We start from the raw sequence: 25061 nt of genomic DNA, 5'->3' as shown, positions 1-25061 counted from the left end.
TCGCCCATTAACTAGATTGACCGCCATAATCAGCAAGTCTGCGGCTAATAATGACACATTGTTAGCGGAAATGTAATTTGTTAAGCGAGTTAACACTCGGTTCTTAAACACTATGATATCATTTTTAAGCGATGACGTACACTAGTAAAGCGAGAGATACGAAATAATTAAGCGAGGCGAACTAACTTAAAGCAGTAGAAAGCTCATTGTTTAAGCGGAGACCTCATTTTTACAATCGCAACCATATCAGCCCGAAAGGGTAAAGCGTAGATTATAAACATTACACAAAAGCACAATAATCGAAAAACCATTTCGATCGTATCTGTAGACGAAAAATGTAAAACAAAACAAAAACCCTAGCCGAGACATCTCCTGCAGGACTAACAATACCACAAGATTAATCCCACGAAAGCTTCAGATGTCTTCCAACAAAAACAAAATCACTACCAAAACCGAAAAATGTCTCTTCGTGAATGAATAGTTAACAAAAACCATAATGAATACCTGTAGGCTGCAAAGTGACGAAATGCTCGAATACTTGCACGGGACTTCTTCTCGAGAGCCGGTGGAAAGGGAAGAGTCGGTGGGAAGAGAAGAGCCTGGACGCGAGTCGAGCTCGAGTCGCGAGTTGAGAGAAGACAAGCGGTCAGATGCCTAAGAAAAACCCACCCACTTCCTCTCACTTGCACGAAATGGAGTGCGACCCACGACTTCCCGCATGCAGGCGATTTTCGATCCATAAAATTTTTAAAATACCTCCGTTTAATCGTCCAGTTACGTGCTTTGGGGTTTCAAATCATGGAGTTGAAAAGGAAGGGTTTTTGAACGTTCGAAACCATGGGGTTTGTTTTGGTAATTTGATGAAGTTAGGGGCTGCCAGAATTTCCACTTTTTGTAATAAGGCCAAATATTATTAGGTTAGTCTGTGCTCTTGTGAAGGCTTTAAAATTCAATTATTATAAAAAATAATAATAATTTGGTAATATTATTAGTGAATTTTTTTTTTAAAAAAAAACCCAAACCGACCTTGAATATACCGCATCAAATCCATACACTGAACCCAAACAAACAAATTGAGGTGTGAAGAAGAAGTGCCAACTCAGATGCATGCCCATTCCACGTTCTCGTTTCGCCGCGTGGCACTCCCCACTCGCTTTCTCTCCCTTCTTTCTCCACCTCCCCCTCCCCCAATTTTATACGCTACACCGCTTTTAAAACTCTATTTCTCTCTCTCTCTCATCTCATCTCGTCTTCTTCCTTCCCAAACTTCTTCTTTTTAAAAAATAAAAATAAAATAAAAAATAAAAAAAATTATTTAATCGTATCACCGACTCATTCGATCCCTTCTTCATTCTTCTTCATCATCATCCCAGCACTTGGATCTCTCCTTGCGAGATCCGTCTCCCATGGGGGTGGATCTCTCCTGCTCTTAAGCCTCTCTGTTTTGCGGATCGATTTCTCGTTGGATTGAGAGAAATCGGAGGTCTCTGCTGAGATCTTTCTCTTTTTGTTTATTGTTATTTTTGGGGTTTCGGATCTTTGTTGTGAATTCGGGGTTGTTTTTGTGGTGTGGATCTTTTATTGGTTTTCTCTTTGTTTTGATTTTGTTGTTGGTTTTTGATTCGGATTTTTGATCTTTGGGTTTAGTCCTTTTTGGGATAATTTGGGTGTTTGGATTTGCGAGTGATTGCGATTGTGAGAGTTTTAGATGTTATGCTCATGCGCTGTTAGTGTGAGGAACTTGGTAACACGGACGAAGAGTCTGTGTGGGTTGTCTTGTGTTGGGGACGGGCATTTTAAGCTTTCTGGGAGGGATCTGCATGCTCGAAGTGGTGTGACTTATCCTTGGGGTTGTCGCCGATTCAGGGTGATCTTGACCATGATGGTGGATACGGGAGCTTCGGCGGAGCCTGGAGCTGTTGTTAATGTCTCGTCGGAGAGGGAGCATGTGGGTGATGGTGGATATGCCAGTGGAGGATGGAAAAGGTAAAAGCTTTACTGCAGGCCTCTGGATACTTCCTTTGGTGTTTTGAGTCTCTATAAGCACTTTGTATTCATGCTCTAGTTATGATATCCTTGGACTGTTTATTGGGTTCTCTGCTTAAAATGGTGGAGTATAATGTATTATTTTAGATTGGAAGATGCCATATTTCAGGGTAGTTCATGGTTTAGTCACAGAACACTGTCTGCATCTTTTCTTTTGAGTGTGTTAGCAATTTGAGTTTACATGACACTCTTCGATGCCTTGTATAGAGAATGGGTATCATTATAATCTTGTTGGGGCTTTTGTGTATGGCTTGCTCATTAAGCACTTAATGCTTGCTAGTTATGTTTAGAATGATTCTATGACTTGTCCCTTTAATTACTCTATTCTAGTTATATTTAGTATGAATTTATGTTCTATGACTTGTCCATTAAGCATTCAATTCTTCTATTTACATTTAGAATGATGTATGACATGTCTGTTAAGCACTCAATTCTTCGACTTATATTTAGACTGAATTTATGTTATATGACTTACCAATTAAGCACTCAATTCTTCTAGTTAGATTTAGGATGAATTTATGTTATATGGCTTGTTCATTGATCACTCAATTATTGCTAGTCATATTTAGAATGAATTTATGTTCTATGGATTGTCCATTGAGCACTCAATTCTTTCTGGTTATAGTCAGAATGCTTTTATGGTTTCTACTACTTGTACATAAATTTGACAATTCTTGCTAGTTATGTCTCAAAGGATTTTGTGTTAACTTGTCCATTAGGCACTCAATTCTAGTTTTATGGCTTCCGCTTATTCAAATCAAAGTAGTTTGATGATTTGATTGTACATGGTTGGCTGGTTTGTTCTCTCACGTGCATTTTCGGTTACCTTTCTTTATTCATGATAGATTTCTATATTGCTCATGTATCTTTTTTTCTCTTTTGTCGTGTTCGTAATTTGACTCATTCGGTCGGCCACATTAACTACAAGTCAAATACCTGTTACTTTGTTATATAGACGTTTTTCCAAATAGAAGGATGTCATGGTTACTCATGTCTGGTTTGATAGGTCTCAGTTTTTGTGATGGATTGTGTGGAAGGCCATAATTTGCAAATGGTAACTTGCATATTTTTGTTCTTGTGTTATGTCTGGCAGACATCTGATGCTATGTTGCCAATCCTGCTCTCTGGGTGCAACTAGTTGTGGTCTTCACTGATTGGATGGTTTGTGTGTGTATATATATATTTTAACCCTCTCTTTACTATAGTTTATGGCAAAGTAGTTCTTCATTTATCCCTAAGGTGCAAATAAATGTGAATTTCATTTTTTTCCTATGGAGGTATAGTTTACTTCTAAAGTGGATTCGTTCTAATTTTTTTTGTAGAGAACATTGGGTTATCATAGTATCATGAAATTAGGATCAACCACATGCCGATGACACAATCTGAATTTAGGCTACATATAGAGCTTAAATTCAGGTTTTATTAGAGAACTTAACTTTTTTACCTGTCAAAAAAAAAGGGGGAAATTGACTCACTTTTAGTAGCTGCTTCTCTTCACCTTTAATGTTAGAGAAAAGACCTGAATTCCCTACCCAAAAGAAGTCTTCTGCAGTTTAAAATAATGATCACATCCTACTCAAGCCCAAAGTGTTAACTGTTTCTTGGCCCATCGCAACTCATAGTTTCATTGATCATGTGCAGTGGCCTTTCAAGTTATTTTGTTTGGTCAAGGATTGCATAGATTAGGTGGCTGAATTAATTTTCAGATATCTGATTATTTTTCTGTTGTGATTTTGCTTTTGATGGCCGGGTATGGTATTTTCTTGTTCAAAAATGTAGAATAAACTTTTCTTTGTCTTATTTCCTCATCTGATTTGCAGTGAGGATGGAAAATTAAGCTATGGATTCTCAAGTTTTAGGGGAAAGAGAGCAAGCATGGAGGACTTCTTTGATGTAAAATCAACAATAATTGATGGGAATTCTGTCAGTTTGTTCGGGATATTTGATGGTCTGAACCTCCCTGTTAGTTATTTAAGGCGCTATAATCATAGTTCTATGTCTTTAACCAACATTTGCCAATGCAGGTCATGGTGGTTCTCGTGCTGCCGAGTATTTGAAGGAGCACTTATTTGAAAACCTCACAAAGCATCCCCTGTTCTTGACTGATACAAAACTAGCTATCAGTATGTTATGCGTGCATTATTTACCATTTAGTTTTGAACAGATCTTTATGATCATACAAGGTTAGACAGAGAACCTTTGTGTTGGTTTGATCATAATTTTGTGCTTCTTACAGGTGAAACTTATCAAAAAACTGATGCTGACTTCTTGGAAGCAGAACGCTATACCTTCAGGGATGACGGCTCTACTGCATCAACTGCTGTTTTAGTGGGGAGTCATTTGTATGTAGCAAATGTTGGGGATTCGCGTGCTGTAGTTTCAGTGGCTGGCAAAGGTAAATATTAGTCTCTAGAATTTGGCTAATGTGCATTTTTCATCTGGAGAGTTTACTCAGTTTTTTGTTTCATTATGTTATCAGTCTTTATTTGGGCATCTTATGTCTTTCTCAAGCTTCTGTTCTCATCTTCTTAAGACATTATGTCAATAGAATTTCATTCCAAAATTGAAGTGTAAAACATACTATTCTGAAGTTGGAAAAGATGATATCAGTATTAAAAGCTATTTCTTTTTACAACTGTTTCAATCATGGGCCAGTGTTTCTTACAGAACTTTAAGAAATAATTGAAGAAACTTTTTTGCATTACTAGATTAGAAAGTTCCATTTAGCCATCAATGATCACATTATCATTGGACAGCTTGCATCTTTATAACTGTGCAATAAAAGCATATTCAGGGTGTGTCTGGTGTTGCATTTGGGTAATATAAAAAACTTCTTCACCATCAAAAGCTCTTGCAGACCTTATATTGGTATATGGCTGATAATTAAGACAAAAGCTTCAGTTTTTTGGAAGGTGAAAACGGCTTTGACTTCATAGCTAAAAATTGTTGCTATGAATAAAAGTTTCTTCCAAAAAGCTCAAATTATAATTTTCCTCAATTTAACCGTAATTTTTTATATAATTTATCGTAAATGTCCTCACAACCCCTTTTAAAATAAAGTAATACTCCCTTCATAACCAAAATTTATGAACTTTTATTGTAAATTGACATCAAAAAATTGTTTAAATTAAGAAAAAAAAATCTATTATTTCCTTACTAAGTGTTGAACTTATTTCTTTTCGGTTACCAAATTTTAATTTGTATTGTAAAGGTTACTCAAGTTTCATTTCGTTTCACTGGGAGGTTACTCGCGAGTGACCACATCCATGTTGCTGACGTGGATGCCAGAAAAAAACACAGTCAGCACAGCTCGCCACGTCCTCAGTCTGAGATGCATTCTCCACATCAGTAGACTTGTCCACTGGTAACTGTTTTGATACTAAATAAAAATTTAGTGACCGAAATGAAACCTTGCTGATGATATTTACCAACTCTGTTGATGTGGACAAGTCTGCTGACGTGGACAGGCCGGCTGACGTGGATGCTCCATCTTAGACTGAGGACATGGCGAACTGTGCTGACTGTGTTTTTTCTGGCATCCACTTCAGCAGCATGGATGTGGTCACTCGCGGGTAACCTCCTGGTGAAATGAAATTAAACTTGAGTAACCTTTATAATACAAATTAAAACTTGGTAACCGGAAAGAAATAAATTCAAAACTTAGTGACCTATCAAAAAATTAATCCTAAAATATTGTATGTCATCTTTTGTCTTTTAAGTTAATAATGCCAACTGTGACTGAATATTTAATATACATCCATTTAAATATTTTTGGTTTCCTCACCATAGTTGGAAAAAAAAAGAAGCTTGTTGTAGTTTATAGCAAAAAAAAAAAAGGGATATGAAACCCCTTTTACATAGCATAATTAAACAACAAAATTATCCGTTAAGAAAGATGTATCTTTTAAATGTTCTGTTGGTTGAAGCTCTACTTTAGAAGTGCCTTTCAACGCCGAATATACCCTTGGTGTTTGGATGCTGATTAAGGATTGTAATAACTATCAACCACTTTGTCCATGATATCTTAATGAGGATTTGCACCTTCTTCACCTCTGATGTATAAGTGAGGATCTTCCATATTCAGTGATCTTGATCTTTTTTTTTTTTATTATTTTTTTGGGTGTCTGTGTGTGTGTATTTTTATCTTGCAGCTTTTCACATGTTTGTCTTCTTTTATTTGTTCAATAATAATCTACCGCACTTGAAGCTAGTCAATTTGTTTATTAATTTCTATTATGTACTTCAGTAAAGCCATTTTACTTGCTGATTGGTATATATAATGTATATAACATTGTTATTTCGTTTAATATTGCTTTTCAATATGTCATTTAATATGTTAAGGACATTCTTACCTAATTTTTTCTGACCAACAGAACACTTAATCTAGGAGAAGCTATATATTATGAATGTCCTAAATGTTTCTTTATTCTTTTTCTTCTTCAGCCATCGCTCTCTCAGATGATCACAAGCCAAACAGAAGTGATGAGAGAAAGAGAATCGAAAATGCTGGTGGAGTTGTACTGTGGGCTGGTAAATCTCCATTTTTCTGTTGTTGCTTGTCATTTTGGATTCTCTTAAGGGTTGAATAATACCCTAAAGGCCAATGATTTTATTTTTTATTTTATTTACAATTTACACAAATTAATTACAGTGGCTCAAATTTTTTCTCGAAAAACTACCATGAATGGTAGTCTGTTAATCTTCTTTTGTCCAGTTCGGAAGTACTGATATTAAGTTATTGTATGGGGTGACATGCTGAGAAACTTGAAGTGTTTTATCAAAATTTTGAACAAAATTGGTGTGAAAACTAAGGTATAGTATGTTGCAGCTTTGCCCTTGTCATAGCCGGCAAGCTTCCACCCACATTTTAGTAAAAGACCTGTACATTGTTGTTAGGATTTGTGCACCTTCTTGGTGAAAAAATGAATTATGTTTTGTTACAATTGGGTCCAGTTCTTCTTGTTTTTTGTTCTGATAAAAATTTTTACGTTTTGCCATTTGAACAACAAAAAAGCCATAACGCGAGCTTGACGCTATCCATAAGTAAAAGGTAGCCATAACAACCATAAACATACACTATCTTGTTCAAGAAAATAGTTTTCTTTTTCTTCCCCTCCATTTCTTGAGAACAGTATGTTCTCCAAAGTAAATATTGCTTAAAAATTCAAAAAAGTTAAACTTCAAGGTTGCCTTTCTTAATAGACCAATAAATTCGAGGAAATAATTAAGAAACTGAAAATGGGAATAATCAAAACAAGGCATGACATATGTAAAACATGATACTAATACTAAAAATGAGCAGCCAAGCACATTTAATTTCTTGTATTTCCTATATTGTTCCTATGTATTCATTTCACCTGACAAAATGTATTCCTACGTTTATTCAGATAAACAATTGCTCATTCAATATTCATCAATGGTTTTGCAGTCTATGGCTTTTATTTATTGAAACTAATGAGAAGATCTTGAGAAACATTAAACAACACACTCCAAATTTTCTTGTTAAAAATCTTTTAAGCAGATAGAAGTTAAGTAAACTGGTATGTGGTAAAAGGCAAATATAAACATGGCCAATATATGCTATTTACAATTTTTTGTCAGCGACATAAGCGACAAATTATTTGCCAATTTTATAATCCAATTGGTAAATAGTTTGTTGAACTTCTTTATGTTGACATCGTAAACGACAAATTACGTTATTATATGCTATTTACAATTTTGGTCAGTGATATAAACGACAAATTTATTTATTATTGCTGTTAATACTTTGCTATGTACATTTTTGGCTAGGTACGTGGAGGGTAGGTGGTGTCTTGGCAATGTCACGTGCATTTGGTAATCGCCTATTGAAACAGTATGTTGTGGCAGAGCCCGAGATTCAGGTATACAACAATGATCTGCAATCCACTACCATGTAGTTGTCTTACGTGGATAACTATTAACTTAAGTTAGGATTGGTGAAAACGTTTCTTCTATGTATAAATTATCTTTGTGTTCCAGATATACGGGTATAAGGTAATTGGCTGTGTCATCCATAGTGGTGGTGAATTCATTTCAGGCCATATTTTAGTTTGTGAAGCATGTTCCAGTAGGCTATGGCTGAAAATATAGTGAATGTGATCACTCACATCACTCTTGGAAAATTTAATCCTATAACATGAATAACTGGTGAAATAGGTCTTTGAGAATTTTTAGCAAATGGAGCCTGTTTGTGCTCTGCTTTCATAATTGCAAGGCCTATACAAGAGGCCTGTAGTGTCATGGCCTTTCCTGTTATTTTTTCAACTTGTAATATGTATTTTGAGTAAAGATTTCCTGAAACTTGCCCAGAGATTATCGGCTTCTCTCCCAGCCTCAGTAGGACTCGAACCACTCCAATTCAGGCTTTAAAGGACATATTATTTCATGAGAAACTTAAAGCTTAACATAATAAGAGCTCTTTTGTATTGATTTATAGGACTCTTGAGCAAATTCAAGCTTCCCTTTGAAGCTTGTGTAATCAATGGACCAAGTTGGACAATGAACTCAATTGTTAATAGCTGGCAAGCTTGTATATTGGCATTTAGGTAGTGTTCATTGTTTATTTTGTTTGAAGTGGGTTTTATGCATTTACTCTGGTACACCAAATAGAAACAGTAGAATAGGTATAAAACCAGAATAACACTTGGCAGTTAGTTTCCTGATCATTAAACCCATCAACCTTGGCCCTCCTTAATTGCAATGAGAGAGCTGACCATAATGCTTCGCATTTAAATTTTGTTTGAGTCTCTTTTTTCCCATCAAGTCTGTGCCCCAAATTTTAATTGTTTCTTCAAGTTGATGTCCGGGTGTCTTTTTTTTTTCTGAAAATGTTTATATGTTTTTTGAGCCAAAATGTTTTAACAATAATTATTTTTATTTTAATAAAAATGGAAAGTATAGGTCATTTCGATATAGTAACAATTTGCTTTTATTATTTAAAGTAATTTGAAGTTGTTAGTTGTTTTATAATCGTTACCTGTAAACATTCCAAAACATCTTGTTGTATCCAAACTGTCGAGTTGTAAGGATAAATGCATGAGTTGTTTTTTCAAGTTAAGCAATTTTTTATGCTAAATCTGGATTACGATGCGACTAGTAGCCTCTGTAATATTAGAAGACGTGTTTTTTGAGATGATTGGTTATGTTTGGTGAAACCCTTATCCAAATATTTGTTTGAGTAATTTATTTTGTTCCTTGTGAACATCATTTCTTTTCAAGAATGACAATTGTTGTTTCTTGCATGTGTATGCTGTGGTGCCGCCATTGAGAAACTGATGCAATTGTGACTCTGATTAATCCAAGAGAAATTTTGAATTTTCTTAAATTGTTTGTCATTCAACCATGTTGGAATTTTAAAGAAGAGAGAGAAGTGACCTCTATAAATGTATAGATTAGAAAGTACTTAAAATGTTTCAAGTATTATGATACTGATAGGAGTTGGTTATGCTGAATACTTCATCTTCATAACAGTGAAGCAGATTCTTCAAAGGAATTGTATTACTATGTGAACTGATTTGATATTTACCATATGTTACAGGAGCAAGAGGTTAATGAAGAACTTGAGTTTTTGGTGTTGGCTAGCGACGGATTGTGGGATGTTGTACCAAATGAGGTCAGTTCAATCAGGATTGGATTTTTTATTTCTTTTCTCATTTATGGATAATCTATTTAAATTCTTGTAGAAATCTACCCCAATTCTGGTATTATATTTGAAAAAGTTACTAGCTACGGTAAGTAACTAATTCAGAGGTAGAAGGAACCAATGTGATGATAGTGATGAAACATACAATCATTTGCCATTATGTTTGATGATCATATTCACATGCATAAATAATTTTCATATATTTACTTCCCATCATCTCAAGCTTTGTTACCGTCCATGACTTCCCATCAATTTACATGTGATCGTGCAAAGAGAAATGGCGTGATATACAGTTCACACAATTTAGTATGACAAAACAATTTACAAGTTATACTGCAATTTGAACAATGATTTTGTGTTCCTTAGTTCTTCGTTCCGGGCAATGGAATGCAGTTATGGTAGTTCTCTCTAATTATTCAGACTTATGCATCAAATTGTTGTGATGACTGATGATACCACATCCTCTATAACTGTGTCTGTTTTTTTATGCTTAATTCCTGAAATATTGTTATCTTTTACTGTTGTTTTTCGATGTTATCTTTGATGATCATCATTTCTATAATTTTACCAATCATTCACATTTCTTTTGTCTTAAAAAAGGATGCCATCTCCCTCGCAAGACTTGAAGAAGAGCCAGAGGCTGCCGCCCGGAAGCTTACAGAGACTGCATACTCCCGTGGAAGCGCAGACAATATCACATGCATCGTGGTGAGATTTCACCATGAAAAGATGGATGTAGATTCTACTCCTGCTGATGATCAAAATTAATCTTTCATAAAACCTGCTTTCTTTTTCTTTGCATGGCTGAACTGGATGTGTTTCTTCAATGTTACTAAGCCAAACATTAGTTCCCATCTTCTTTGGTTTGTTTGTTTGAACAGAGAGCAGCAGCAGCAGCAGCAGTTCATGTAATGTCAATATATATTTATTAATTTATTTATTTTCTTGTTCTCTTCTTTAGCTGCCTTCAAGGGAACAAAATGATTGCTTGCGGAATCACTCTTAGTTCTGTGCGATTTATTTTTTTTAAAAAAAATATATATTCTTCGCACTTGATCACAGGTTTAACTACTTAAAGCATGTTGCAGAGGATGATTTAGTTGTTCAAAAAAAAAAAATTAAATAGATCAATATATAAATTAAATTCAACAAAGGCTATGTTTTTTTTTCTTTGGATTATTAAATAGGATTTTTATAGAGAGTTTCGCTTCGCTCTAAACTGGGCCCAAAATTTCTATTCATTGATTTTTAATAAGAACTGTTGGGTAATCTAAAAATGGAAATCACTCATCTCAAACTACTTGAATTTTATCTTGTTAAGTGTCCAAGGTAATTGTTAAAATCTTAATTTCTATGAAAAAAAAATTAAAATGTTGAGATTTTCAGTTTATAATAATAAATTAACAGTTGAAATTAAAATTTTACCTAAACGGATTTTAGCAAGACAACGACTAAAATTTTTAGTTCATTTGGAAAATTTTAAAAAGTTTAAAAAATTAAAATAAATAATAGATGTTTATATAATGCATATGAACACAAATGTGTATGCATATGAACACAAAGACTAAAATATATATACACATACTCTTAATAATAAATAAAAGGGTGAATTTCATGGCAGTAAACCCTCAAAACATTTTTGCACAAAATTTGCAGTAAAGAGACATGGAAATTACTGAAATTGAGGCATTTAACATAGCATCATCTCTTTTAGAAAAGCCCTGATCACTCCAAGCAATTGCTACAAAATTCGACAAGAATACAGAAGGGCAAACAAATGATAGCCTCAGTTTTACAGTGTTTTTAAGTCGTTATACATCGTCGTCGACAAGAAAAAGTAACAAATAGGCCACAAGGGCACACTTAGATCAGGACTTATTTATTCTAACTTCATTTTCATCAGTTCTAGCAAATAGTCTTTTCTGGAGAAGAGGCCATTCTTCTGACAGCAAAGAGAGGCCTGCATTTGGGGAATGTGAAGATGGAAGAAAAAAATCCAACCTTGAAATCCTCTTATGGTTTTTCTTCATCAGATTGTGAGCAAGGCCCGGTGATGGTGTCGGCAAAATATTCTTCCACTGGAACACAAAACTCAAGAGTTATTATACCGATTCACGAATTAAATCAGGGTATACATTTTTTTAAGAAGATTTAGCTCATCACAATGCATGGAGAGAATTATGACTAATTTCCATCAGACACAAAGACACAGCTTAAAAAGAATATTTAAGCTAAGTTTGCAGGTCTTGTTAAAGAGTACAAATTAGTCTAAGATATGTTCACAATACCAGCCCATATATGAACAGGTATCTAAAGCATGAATTGGATATTCCACAATTAATAGAAAAAAGTCATCTGATGAAGAGATGTGAGGGCAAACAGAAAACAATGTATTATTACCCATATCATCCTGTTCCTGAGAGTCGAGCAGAATGTCTGAATCGGACGGAAGGAATGGAGAGCCAGTATAATCACCGAGAGCTCCAAGATCTACCAGAACATGAGTTCCAAATTATTGTTGAAAAGCACAGAATAAGAAATAAAGTTATGAATGTCTACAAAGTCTAATAGCAACAGGACCAGCCTGCTATTTAGGATTTAATTAGAATTTTGGTAGCCCATGTTTCTACTATGCAGATCCACCTGATCATGAATTTTCCGATCGAATCAGCATTTGGTCCTCCCAAGGGATATTAAAGCAAATTTTGAAAATTACTGAATAAAATCTCATAAAATGTTTTAATTTCTACAAGACAAAATGAATTTATGACCTGATCCAAGCCAATTATCTAGATCATCTGATATAACAGATTGTTTGATGCGATATAATAAAGTAAGGCTGGTGACAAAAAATGAAGACAGCTTCAATGGAGGCTTCTATACATGAAAAAACAAAAATCTCTGATGTAAAAAGTGAAATCAAATTACCTTCCAAATTTGTTAAATCTGCTGTTAGATCTGAGAAACTGAAATTCCAAAGTTGTCCTAATGATTTGAGCGAGTCTCTTGAGGATCCAACCCCACCGTCGGGTCCTAGCTGTAACCCTCCAGTTCCGGCCACATCAGTTGGAAATGTGGAATCCAATGCAGAGGCATCAATACCCATCCCTGACATCTCAGAAGGATTAAAAGGAAAATGGTTACTAGATGCCACTGATGCAGGACTGACAGCCATCTCTGAGACTGATGACATGGTGCTGCATTGAGGAGCAGTGTGTGGCACATCGGATGTTCTGTTGTCCATAACAATACTTCAGACAGAAATAGAGATAAAAATTTAATTAGAGAGTTGATGTGTTGATAAAAAGAGATTAGAAAATGCAAATAAAACTATAAAACCAGACAGAAACAGGCTTAAACTATGAAAATTGGTTTTAATACTTCTAACTCAACTATGGTTTACAAGGTCACACATAAATTCACAAGCAACCACTTACTAATTTACTATTAAAACAGGCTTAAAGACATAGGTGCATTATAATAATTTCCAGGGTAGACATATTGCAGAATATGCAAATTTTACCTCAAACCCCATATGTTAGATCTACCCCAGCAGAAAGAAAATTATCCCATACACAAATAAAACTATTAGGTTTTCATAGGAATTTCAGACCAAATCAACAGTTATCAAACCAATTGTAACAATGATTTCATTTTGCAGTAACCAACTAGTAACACATAGATTTGCACAACACAGTCCAACAAAATAGGGGATATGTGCCTTCCATTCTTATCTAAGAATGCTACTGTCATGGCAGGGAATTAATTAATGGGCACCTGGCCTTTAATATGATTGACAAATTAAACAAAGGCAGTCAAACAGAAGATTTTAGCATGATGCAACATGTAGTCTACATTCTAATTATTATTACAGACCATTTTCATGAGAAAAAGCTAAGCTGTAAACTGAAATAAATAGTAGTGGTTGAATAGAATCTCAATTTGGAGGCAATAAACAGCATAATTCCGTATGTGCATACTAAGTATGCATAAACAAGTAGATTTCTAGAAAAAGGTCCAGATAAATTGAATATTGACTTAGGTGCACTAGTTTGGGTAAATTTTTTAGTAGGTCACTAAACTTTGACTCATTTTCACTTTGATCATCAAACTTCAATTTGCATCAATTTGATCACTCAATTTTAATTTGATTTCAATAGGTAATAAATCAAAGGATTTCGGCCCCCAAATAAATGATGTAGTTCTTTTTCAACGACATAGACAACTCTAATAGACTTAATAATAAGTCATAGGGAAGACTAATTCGGATTTTCAAACAACTATGTAATCAATTAGGAGTTGAAATTCTTGATTTATTGCTCGGTGAAATCAAATTAAAGTTGAGTGACCAAATTGATACAAATTGAAGTTCGGTGATCAAAGTGAAAATAAACCATAGTTTAGTGATCTAGTAAAAAATTTACCCCACTAGTTTTTACAACTACAAAAATAGTTTGCTGCAACCCAAGGTGTCGGTTAATGGAACTGGTAAACTGAATCTATTGCAGAGCTAGATTATAGTACTGCATGAATATCAAAGCAATATGCTAATCCAATATGAGTTGTTAATCAATCAGACCAGTACTCCAACAAACTACCACTTCAGTTAGGAAGCATATCTCTGACTAGTATGCCCATACATAATTTCAATTTTCATCAAAGGCCGGTCACATGCCCAACGAACAGAGATGCATTTTGGCTCATGAGCAAACAATCTCCTACTAGTAGTCAAGCCCATTGCATTGTGAACTATAGAGAAATGAATGCAAGTTTGCACGTTTTAACGATTATAATCCACATTTCAACAATATCTCCAGAAAATAGAACTAGCCAAGGTCTTACTCATTTCCAGAATTCATACGAATAGGATGAAACCCGCCTGGTGCAGGAATCCCATTGACTACATGACAGCTGGACAATCCACAACTCATGGAATCAAGATGAGGCTGACCCGTAGCTGGCATCGGAGGCTGCTGGATAACTGGGTATCCCATAGGGAAGTTGTTAACTGCACTGCAAACAGGTTGGCATTGAATAAGAAAGAATAATGAAGTAAACAATGTGCTTATAACAGGTGAATTATGTTGGGTACATAAAGCTTCCATGAAGAGTTCTATTACTTCACCAAAAGTTATACAAGATCTATAATTGACATTGCAAGCTTAATGTATGATGAAATACCAAAAAAATATTGTAACAATCAATATAAGATAATATGATCATCCTGAGGTCAACAATGAAATGCAGTTATTAACCTGAGTGAGCAACGGCATGGCATGACAAAGCGAACTATATGGTTCCATCATTTTTAATAGTCCACGACTCCACCAACGAAACCATGTTTGACATACTGATGGCTAAAGATTTAGTGAAATTGGGAAATTGGCACACTACTTATAATAAAAACCAAATTTGATGGCTATCATTCATCAGAATGGTCTAAAAGACCCGTGGGTATCATAACCATGAAGATCTTGGCTTTGAATTTAAGAAAAACTAAGTGCCCTAGATAAAATAGACGTGAACTCCTCCAAAAAATCTATAGACAAGAATTTTTTCTGAACTCAAGGACCATTGAATTCTTTAGAGAATGCTACTAAAACAGCGGCCTTACAAGGATTTTGTGGAAGAGGAATGGAAACTTGGGATAAACCAGTCATTGAAGACTGCATATAATTCCAAATCTGGTGAGATAGAGAGATGGGTAAGAAGGTAATAGAAGATTGCACTTTGCAGGTCTATGCAAATTGAGAAAGCAAAACGAAAATATGGATAGGAGTAACTGGAAAACTTTTTGAGAAGCTTATATATGCAAAAGAATACGGTTTTTACTTTATATGAAGCTTAGTTCATGTTTTATGTTTTGCGCACAAGCCGCTGGATTGTCAGAGCGGATGCTTGACACACCACTTGCACCATAATACAATCCAATCCACTTAGCATACATAAATTTAGAAGTGCTCTATTCTGTTAGAAGAAATTACCAGGCATAGGATGAATTCCATTTTGTATGGGAGCCAACGGAACCTTAGGATGCACAGGGTACTTCATCAAATGATACTGGTGCTCCAGTAACTGATTGAACATGATGATTTGCTTTTTAAGTTTAAGCCGTATGTAATAAGCTCTGAAAAAATCAGAGTTTTCTTCTTCCAATTTCTGCCATACTGATTACAAAGAAAGAGCAAATTACTACGAGATATGGTTTGATGGAAGAATATTGGTAAATAAATTGCTCAATAAGTTTTATTAGCATAAAAGAAAAAGTTTTTCACATCGTATCTTTTAGAATTACTCTCTGAAAACAGCTAAGAGAAACAGAAGATAATTACTGATCTAACACAATGAAACATTCAATTTTCCTACTGCAATTACAAGGCACCAAAATTTTGAAAATATTCCCACAAACTAAAACAGTGATCATGTGGAGATGTCATAGCATATTGGATACAGATAAACTACTGCAATGCAAATATCACAAGCGATAGTTAAAAATAAAAAATAAAAACCATAAGAATTAAAATACAACATATAGAACTAATATTACTTAAAGAAGAAGAATCCACAACGAATTAGCTGACCTAAAGTTGTAAAGCCAGGTTCTATTCTAGCTCGATTTGAGAGAGTCCTAACTACTTCCCCTTTATTCATATACAGCTGAAGACACCGTTCAATCAGATTTTGAACCTGGCGTAAATGGTTAAAAAGACAGCAGAAGAAAGGTGAGAAATAACCTTTTGAAATTGATTCATTCCAGCCAACTTGTTTTAACTACTAATATAATAATGGTTCATCTTACAAGCTCAATGTCTTCCCGAGAAACCTTTCTATTTTCACTGCTTGCAATGGATATTGAACCTGAGTCTGCTACTGGAGCGTCACCCCCAGGATTATCTTGATGGTTACCTTGAGTTTCATGTTGAGCTTGTGCCGATGGCGATGCTTCCACAGTATTTTGAGGATCCTGCAGAAATTGCCCTAATTTCAGAAAAGATAAATAGCATCGAAGATAGCAACACGAAAACAACATGAGTCACATGACCAAACAGGCCATGAGAAAATACCAATTACTCTTGGAATCTAAGAGTAATCGTTTATGCCTTTTAGACTTTACTCCAGCACAAGCTCAGAAATAAGAATTATTCTTAAAATAGAAGTGAAATCATAAAAACAAAAAGAGAACAGATCTGAATGTAGGTTGCATAGCTGACCATTGAGCTCAGGCAGCATGAATTGTCAGACTTCTACTACAAATGCTCCATGCTTCTTTCAGCACGGCATGGGAAAACAAATTTTAACTAAGTAATTACAAAAGTCATAATCTGGTTCCAGTTTAATAGTTCAGTATTTAAAGCCACAACAGCATGCGCGCATGCGCGCGCACACACCCACACACGCATCAACCACCACTAGAATACATCCTCAAAACCATGTACCATTTGTCTTAATTATTTAGCCAATGATGATAACTCGAAATCTATTATTTAACTAGTACTTTATTAGAGTCTCAGCATTGATCTAGATCTACCATCAGTGGTCTCAGCATTGTGTTTGATTTGTTGGAAGGAAGAACAATGTTCACAAGGAAAAAAAAGTAAATACCAGGTGTTGAAACTGTCCCCATCTATTAAGGTAATATTATGCAACAATAATTAGCATTAATGCACCATGACTTTCTTGTGATTTTCTTTGATTTCTGCCATGTGGAGATGGATGTGCCAAGAAACATTTATATGTCCTCAATACAAGGCATATGTGCAGCTAGCTGAATGATTCCACATATCACCAGAAAAAGTGTTGCTAATAGAATCTTTTGAGTAAAATCAGCATGCAAAAAGGCCAATAAGCTTCCATAGGGAAGCTTCCAATCAAAACACCACTTCGTAATGATACAAAACCTGTAAAGGATAATAATGGAAATAATATTTAAAAAAATACAAAATAATTCACAATAATAGGACAGCCCATTCAAATGGAGAATAAGAGCGATACAGTGTGGAAGTATATAATACGTTACAAAGAACAACTTCTTCACCTGCGAGGTCTTCATTTCAGTTCATTGTATTTTTCAGTTATATTATCCTCAACGTAGCTAACAACTTTTGTTTATGATGCCAAGATACTCCTCAGTTATGCAAGGTTCTGCAGAATAATTTGCAGGGTTAGATAGTTCCATGTAAGTTGAGAGGCTCATCTAAATGGACTTTACAATGTTTGTAATTATAGTATTAAAAGAAGACACAAAATGTTCTAACAATGAAAATAAGAACGCATGCTAGAAGTATCAAAACTGCATGGCATGTTTCTGCTAAACAAACACAGTTTTTAGAGGCCCACTGCCCACGTGCATTGTATTACATTACATCACTTCAAACTTTAAGAAATAATATTTATAGTTCTAATCCACTCATTATCACTGTAGTTTCACTAACGCACTTCAAAATTTGTGTTTTCATATAATATGAAATCATTCTCTATTAAGGAAAAAATTCGGAAATGTGAAAACACGATATCCAAGTTCCACACTAATAGCACAGCATCAGTGCGATCCACTGTTGCATAAAAATAAACAACAATCAAATATGTTCAGTCAGTAACACATCACGAGAGCAACGCATACTAATAGCTATGGCACAGGCATGCCTGAAAGACATTGTTGGCAAATTCAATTCATAAAGAGCACATGAAAGCACATACTTTTCATATGAGTGATTGGAAATCTAATTCCAATCATCATCAAGTGAAAGCTCCCTGGCATACAATAATCTAAATCCATGAGCCTCTTTTGAGGTATATAGCAAAAAAGTTTCCTTTATGTGGAATACAAGCTTTGATTGATTTAGATAAGCAAAACATGTGTTACGGATTCAAATACCATTGAACTTTACAAGCAATCAGGTATATTTCTCTGCTTTCCACCTCATGTTGAAGTTCTGTTCATGTATTTCTTAAATCAAAAGTAGAATCTAGAGTTAATCGCAAGTTTAATGGAGACTAGTGCCAGTTTCAACATCCATTATGAATATCTGGCCGTTTTTTTTATTGAAATTGTTCAAATAGGGGATGACAACAGAGAGAATTCAATTTTCTCTGGTGACTATACGTCTTATGGCCTTCCTGTAACTTGAGTAGATTGTGTAACTAAGTCACTAAAACATTAAAGATGTTTAGTAGAGTCAAAAAGGACAAACAAGCTTAATAATATTGTGTCCTATTCCAGTAAATGTTTCATGGAAACGTCAGTTACTGCTCAAATGAACGATTTGACAACCTCATATTCGGGAGATTTTACTTTTGTAAAACTAACAAATATGGCAGACAGTATTATAAAAGTTCTAAACAAAGTTTCTACCAATCCAGCAAAATTAAATGACATGCTTCAATCTTTTATAACCAGAAAGGACTGTTATTCTCATAATCTGATAATCATACCTAGCATTTCGCCTTTACAGGCCAAAAGATTAAAAAAAAAATTAAATTTAAATTTAAAAAAAAAAAATCAGGCTCACAAAATTCATAATGAAATGATTACATCAGTAGAAAAACAGTAGACAGAAGGGACATAAATCATAAAATTTCAGATTCATTCAACAAGTCTTTTCAAATTTCCGTTGAATTACCGTTGCATTTGTAATTAAATAAATAATTCAACTAAGGCAGTTCCTTGGCAAAGGGAATTGAAGTAACACACTCTAATCCACAATTTATACAAGCCTAAAAGAATTTCCTTTAACCAAAATCAGCTAAAAATAGCAATCAATTACTGACTTACGAAAAACAAAGAATTCCCATGTGCTACCTCGTCCTCTACACATGCAAAAAGAGATAAAAAGGTGCTTTTGCCATTCCCTATAATTGAACCACAATTATTTACAACTAACACAACACCAAAAGCTTCAAATGGTACAGAGAATGCATGCAAACGAATCAATTACCAATTATCTCACTCTCAACACACAAGAGTAGTAATACCAAACAAAAACACATCTTTAAAGTAAAAAATCAAAACAAACAAACAAATAAAAAAAAAAAAGTAAAAGCCATCCAAGAATCCAGCATGCATCACTATCTCATCAGAAAACCAGAATAACCTTGAAAACTCCGCAGTGAGAACAAATAGATCTAAAAAAAACCCACAATCCACGCAAAAAAAAAATCACAAAATCAACCAAAAGGCACTCAAAATCGAAGATAAAACCCAGCACATAGGAACAACGAGAATCCAAACAGCATTTCCATCTCCGACCGCACTTTCAAGCCAATCCAAAAGTAATTCCACCAAAATAAAGCGCAAGAACCCGAGATTCGAAATTCCTACAGGAACAACACAGCACATGATGCGTTCCCGCGAAGGACATAGAGCTTACCGTCGATTGGGAAGAGAAGAAGAGAGAGATTTCTAGGGTTTTATCAGCCATGAGAGCTCTGCTCCAAGCTCGCTCTCTCTCTCTCTCTCTCTCTCATCTAGGACAAACTCGAAAGAAAGAGACACAAAGACAGAGAAAACGGAGAGAAAAAAAAAATATTTATATAAATAAATAAATAATAGTTTTTAATTATAAAATAATTACAGTGAGAATGAGAATGTTACAATATTTCAGTTATATATAAATTATTTAGTGGAAATTGCCAAAAACACCTCAGAAGCTTTTATAATATCGCTAAAAAAACACCCCATTGGCTATGACCCTCAAAAACCCCTTTTCAATACAACGATTTTTAAACCCCCAAACATCTAATAAATGATTGATGTAGCTTAATTTAGAATTTTTGGATCGAAATCGTCTCTCGCGTGTAAGTCGCAAGTAGCGCGATAGGTTCGATTATAACGCCTCGCAGTAATGAGCTTTCATTTAAAAACGAAGTTTCTCTATTTAAAAATACGAGCGGATGGCGTCTCTGCTTAAAAACGAGCTTTCGCTTAAAAACGAGCTTTTCTATTTAAAAACGAGTTTTTTTGTTTAAAAACGAGTTTTCTGCTTTAAGAAACGAGCTTTTTGTTTAAAAACGAGGCTCTGCTTAAGAAATGAGTTTTTGTGCAGTATTTATCACCCCAAAAATCTCTTTATCGTAGCTATCGGGCTGCCAAATCGAGACAAAGCACGCTACCACAATCACAACACGCTGTACTGAAAAATGGGATTTCAAGTTCTGAGAAAAAGGCGAACCTTTCACGCCTTCGCCGACGACTGAGAAGTACGCGGGTCTCCCCGAGGTCGACTCACGAAGAAGACGAAAAGAGACGAGGTCGATCGGCTGTGGAAGACGTATGAAGACGAAGACGGCGAGATCGAACCCCTCACTCCGCCACCGGCTTCCTCCCTCCGCTCTCGCCACCGACTTAGGCACCACGGATCCAAACCCTGAACGATCCCTAACCCTAACCCTATCATATCCATGTCAGGGCGGCTCCGCAATGAGAATGGTTCCGCTCAAGTTCACCGCCTTTATCCGACGCCGCCACTCAAGACCTCACCACTCCGACCGCCGAGGAACGCCGCCAACCGGACGCTAACGCCGATAAAGATTTTCCTTTAAGATCCCCACACGAGCAGCCACCTTCGAGATCGCCGCCGATCTCGAGCTCTCAAGACTCGCTGCTCGCGCTGATCGACGACGATGAGATACTCAACGTCCCTACTCAATGAGGTCTCTGCTTAAAAATAAGCTCTCCGCTTAAGAAACGAGTTCTCTGCTTATACGCTTTGTTTGCTCTTTGCTTTAACCATCGACGTTTCCGCTTAATATATCAAGGCTACGCTTAAAAAGTGCTTAAATATCGTTGTTTCTATTTAAATACGCATTTGTTTAACCTTTCGATGCCTTCGCCGACGATCGAGGAGTATACGGGTCTCCCCGAGGTCGACGACTTAAGAAGACGAAAGAGATGAGGGCTCGACGATGGTGAAGACGTAACGAAGACGTAAGACTTAAGACTGGCGAGATCGAACCCCTCACTCCACGGCCGCTTCCTCCCTCCGCTCTCGCCACCGACTTAGGCACCATGGATCCAAACCCCTGAACGATCCCTAACCCTAACCCTATCGCTATCCATGTTACGGCCTCCGCAATGCTAGAATGGTTCCGCCTCAAGTTCACCCGCTTTATCCGACGCCGCCACCGAAGACCTCACCACTCCGACCGCCGAGGAACGTCGCCAACCGGACGCCAACGCCGATAAAGATTTTTCCTTTAAGACCCCACACGAGCAAGTTACCTTCAGATCGCCGCCAGATCCGAGCTCAAAGACCTGCTGCTCGCATGATCGCACGACGACGTAGATACTCAATGTCCCTACCAACGAGGTCTCCGCTAAAAAATAAAGTTCTCGCTTAAGAAATGAGTTCTCTGCTTATACGCTTGTTTGCCTTTTGCTTTAACCATCGACGCTTTCCGCTTAATATATCGCGCTTACGCTTAAAAAAGTGCTTAAATATCGCTGTTTCATTTTCAAAATACGTACGAGTGCAACCTTTCGATGCCTCTCGCCGACGACGTAGGAGCATGCGGTCTCCCCTGAGGCCCGATCTACATAAGACGAAAGAGATGAGGTCGACGACTGGGGAAGCACGTGCAAGACTTAAGACGAAGACGCGAGATCGAACCCTCACTCGGGCGCCGCCTCCTCCCTCCGCTCCTCGCCACCGACTTAGAGCACCATGGATCCAAAACCCCTGAACGATCCCTAACCCCTAACCCTATCATATCCATGTCAGCGTCTCCGCAATGAGAATGGTTCCTGCTCAAGTTCAAACTGCCTTATCCGACGCCGCCATCAAGACCTCACCACTCCGATCACGAGGAACGCCGCCAACCGGATCGCCAACGCCTAATAAAGATTTCTCCTTTAAGACTCCCACACGCAGTAGCCACCTCGAGATCACTCGCCAGATCCCGAGCTCGCAGACTGCCGCTCGCTACATGGATCAACGACGACTGAGATACTCAACGTCCCCTACTCAACGAAGCTTTCTCGCTTAAAAACGAGGTCTTTGTTTAAAAATAAGCTCTCCTGCTTAAGAAATGAGTTCTTTCGTTTATACGCTTGTTTGTCTTTGTTTAACTATCGATGCTTTCGCTTAATATATCGCGCTGACGCTTAAAAAGTGCTTAAATATCGCTTGCTTCTATTTAAATATGTAATGAGTGGCCAAGATTAGTTGGTTTTTATATCCGGGATTAATTTATCACGTAAATATTTGTTTTTCTCGCTTTAAATATTAATGCTTTTTGTTTAAAAATGAGTTTTATGTTTTAAAAATGAGGTTTCGCTAAGTTAAAACGAGTTTTTGTTTAAAAACTGAGGTTTCGCTTAAGAAACGAATCTCCGCTTAAGAAACGAGTTCTCTGCTTAAGAAACGAGTCCTCTGCTTAAAACGAGCCTCTGCTTAAGTAAACGAGATACATACAAAAAGGAACGCAAAAAGAACGAAAAATGATGAAAAAAGTGCATAGCGCAACGATGGAATTTCATAACGCAGGGTAAAAGCGGTTTAAACAATAAAGCGACAGTATTGTTCGGCGATGCGAAAACTCACAAGTGGGTCAAGCTCAAATTATCGAGGTAAACATGAATTTTCCCAATTATTTATTTATACTCTTTTTTTAATCTATTTATTTATTTATTATTAAAGCGATTTAAAATTTCGGGAAAAAATGGATTACTTTCCAATTGCAAGGTTGATATTTTTTTTGTACGGTATTATTATTATTATTATTATTTCTGTTTTTAAATATATGTTGTTTAAGGATGTTACACAAAAATTAAAGATAACATTAAATTATTTAAATTTTAACATAAAAAAACAACCAAATTACTAAACTATCCCTCTTTTGAAACTATGTATTTTTCTTAGGACTATAAATATTACTCTTTTCATTTATATAACTTAAGAAATTGAATACGGGTAAAATTGAAAAAAAAAAGAATAAATATTGTCTTAACATTGTAAAGCAACAACTATTTTGGAATAAATTTTTTTTTTCTTAAAACAACATGTATTTAGGAACGGAAGGAGTATTATTTTAATAAAAGAGATAACTTTGGTTAATGCATCACTTGTCCTCACCTGAAGTTATTGAAATTCATCTATATATGAGTCAAATATTCTACAAAAGAAGTTATTGGAGTTCATCTATATATGAGTCAAATATTCTACATAATTAATTTTTTTATGTGAAATTCCACTAACGACCAATGGTATATATACACATTATTTGTATATATATTTAAAAAAATTAATTTTAATTATTTATTTTCATAACTAAACTATGACAATTTGCTACTCTACCAAAAAAAATTGGATATTTCTTTAAAGATGGTATCATTATTATTATTATTATTATTATTATTATTATTATAAAAGGGGCAAGCCATGGTCAATGCATCACGTGTCCTCACTTAGAGTTATTGGAGTCCATATAAGAATTATTGGGTCCATATAGGAGTCAAAATTTTTACGTAATTAATTCTTTTATGCGGAATACTACGTAATTAATTCTTTTATGCGGAATTCCATTAGCCACCCATGGAAAATATATATATACACATTTTTTTATATTTAAACAAACCTTTAATTATAATTATCCATTTTTTTTTAACTTCACCTAAGTCATTCCCTTTCATAGATAAATTCAGCCAATTTGCTTCTTTATCATCTGTTTCAAATAAATTAATTACTTTTAGATAAAATTAATACACATATTAAAAAATCATCAAAGTTGTCTCATATATTTTAAGATTTAAATTAATATTTCTTTATGATTTTAAAGTAATTTTATAAATTTTAAATTATTTCTATTTTTAATAATAAAATATATTCATCTTGTTAATTATTTATATATTTAAAATATTGTAGAGGTCAAGTAAATAATCAGAGTTATTTTTTCATTATATAATTAATTTAAGGAGTAAAATGGAGTAGAACCTTGAAGGGAAAAGATCATATTCTCAACAAGGTGTAATTTTTATTATATTTGATTATTAATGATATTTTCTGATTCTCTAATTGTAAATATGGGTTTTAACTCCAAATTATATAAATTTTGATGCTCTTAGTACTGTCTATCTTGGTATTGTTTTTGTATGCATAGTTAATTTCTCCATGCACTGTTTTTTGAGTACATATAAAGACTATAAGAAATTATGCTCACTTTATATTAATTTATAATTATACAAAATAGAAAATGTAATGTAAAGGACTTGCCAAAATATGGTATACAAGGCAATAATGATAAATAAGAAAATTTAAAAAAATAGATTCCTCCATAAATTCCACTGATTTGATGATTACATTAGGAGAAAGAGGAGATACTGAAGTATGTAGGAATGACAAGTGTTCAATGATAAAAC

At 35.2% G+C, this 25061-nt stretch overlaps 2 protein-coding genes across 7 annotated transcripts; one reads left to right on the top strand and one right to left on the bottom strand.

The window, feature by feature from the left end:
• Nucleotides 1-1230: 1230 nt before the first annotated feature.
• Nucleotides 1231-10649, top strand: LOC120280557 (probable protein phosphatase 2C 52). Of its 2 annotated transcripts, XM_039287424.1 has the most exons (9): nucleotides 1231-1483; nucleotides 1867-1986; nucleotides 3867-3994; nucleotides 4071-4169; nucleotides 4283-4441; nucleotides 6490-6576; nucleotides 7837-7928; nucleotides 9605-9679; nucleotides 10310-10649. In XM_039287424.1, the coding sequence occupies exons 2-9, from the start codon at nucleotides 1880-1882 to the stop codon at nucleotides 10475-10477; spliced, it is 915 nt and encodes a 304-aa protein (XP_039143358.1). In that variant the 5' UTR covers nucleotides 1231-1483; nucleotides 1867-1879; the 3' UTR covers nucleotides 10478-10649. The 2 variants fall into 2 exon arrangements, with proteins under 2 accessions (XP_039143358.1, XP_039143357.1); XM_039287423.1 differs by lacking the exon at nucleotides 1231-1483 and having other exon boundaries at nucleotides 1654-1986.
• Nucleotides 10650-11381: 732 nt separating this feature from the next.
• On the bottom strand, nucleotides 11382-20191 carry LOC120280468. 5 transcript variants are annotated; one of them, XM_039287321.1, is made up of 9 exons: nucleotides 20077-20191; nucleotides 17745-17851; nucleotides 16509-16673; nucleotides 16291-16396; nucleotides 15694-15876; nucleotides 14552-14717; nucleotides 12638-12960; nucleotides 12110-12199; nucleotides 11382-11787 (listed from the first exon to the last, which is right to left on the bottom strand). In XM_039287321.1, the coding sequence occupies exons 2-9, from the start codon at nucleotides 17757-17759 to the stop codon at nucleotides 11723-11725; spliced, it is 1113 nt and encodes a 370-aa protein (XP_039143255.1). In that variant the 5' UTR covers nucleotides 17760-17851; nucleotides 20077-20191; the 3' UTR covers nucleotides 11382-11722. The 5 variants fall into 5 exon arrangements, with proteins under 5 accessions (XP_039143255.1, XP_039143259.1, XP_039143257.1 ...); XM_039287325.1 differs by having other exon boundaries at nucleotides 12638-12942; XM_039287323.1 differs by lacking the exon at nucleotides 20077-20191 and adding an exon at nucleotides 20028-20047.
• Nucleotides 20192-25061: the final 4870 nt, after the last annotated feature.

The sequence above is a fragment of the Dioscorea cayenensis genome, chromosome 17 (genome assembly GCF_009730915.1).
Source record: "Dioscorea cayenensis subsp. rotundata cultivar TDr96_F1 chromosome 17, TDr96_F1_v2_PseudoChromosome.rev07_lg8_w22 25.fasta, whole genome shotgun sequence".
Taxonomy (NCBI): Eukaryota; Viridiplantae; Streptophyta; class Magnoliopsida; order Dioscoreales; family Dioscoreaceae; genus Dioscorea; species Dioscorea cayenensis.
The sequence above is the reverse complement of the archived record's forward strand: the minus strand, read 5'-3'. Positions and strand labels throughout refer to the sequence as shown.

Bases quoted from the DNA above. Each gene is read 5' to 3' on its own strand.
- LOC120280557 (XM_039287423.1), top strand. From the start codon at position 1,709: ATGTTATGCTCATGCGCTGTTAGTGTGAGGAACTTGGTAACACGGACG. The intron at 3,995-4,070 runs GTCTGAACCTCC...TTGCCAATGCAG, and splicing joins TTTGTTCGGGATATTTGATG to GTCATGGTGGTTCTCGTGCT. The intron at 4,442-6,489 runs GTAAATATTAGT...TTTCTTCTTCAG, and splicing joins AGTTTCAGTGGCTGGCAAAG to CCATCGCTCTCTCAGATGAT.
- LOC120280468 (XM_039287321.1), bottom strand. The intron at 14,718-15,693 runs GTAATTTCTTCT...TTTGCAGTGCAG, and splicing joins TGGAATTCATCCTATGCCTG to TTAACAACTTCCCTATGGGA. The intron at 12,961-14,551 runs GTAAGACCTTGG...TTCTGTCTGAAG, and splicing joins CGTATGAATTCTGGAAATGA to TATTGTTATGGACAACAGAA.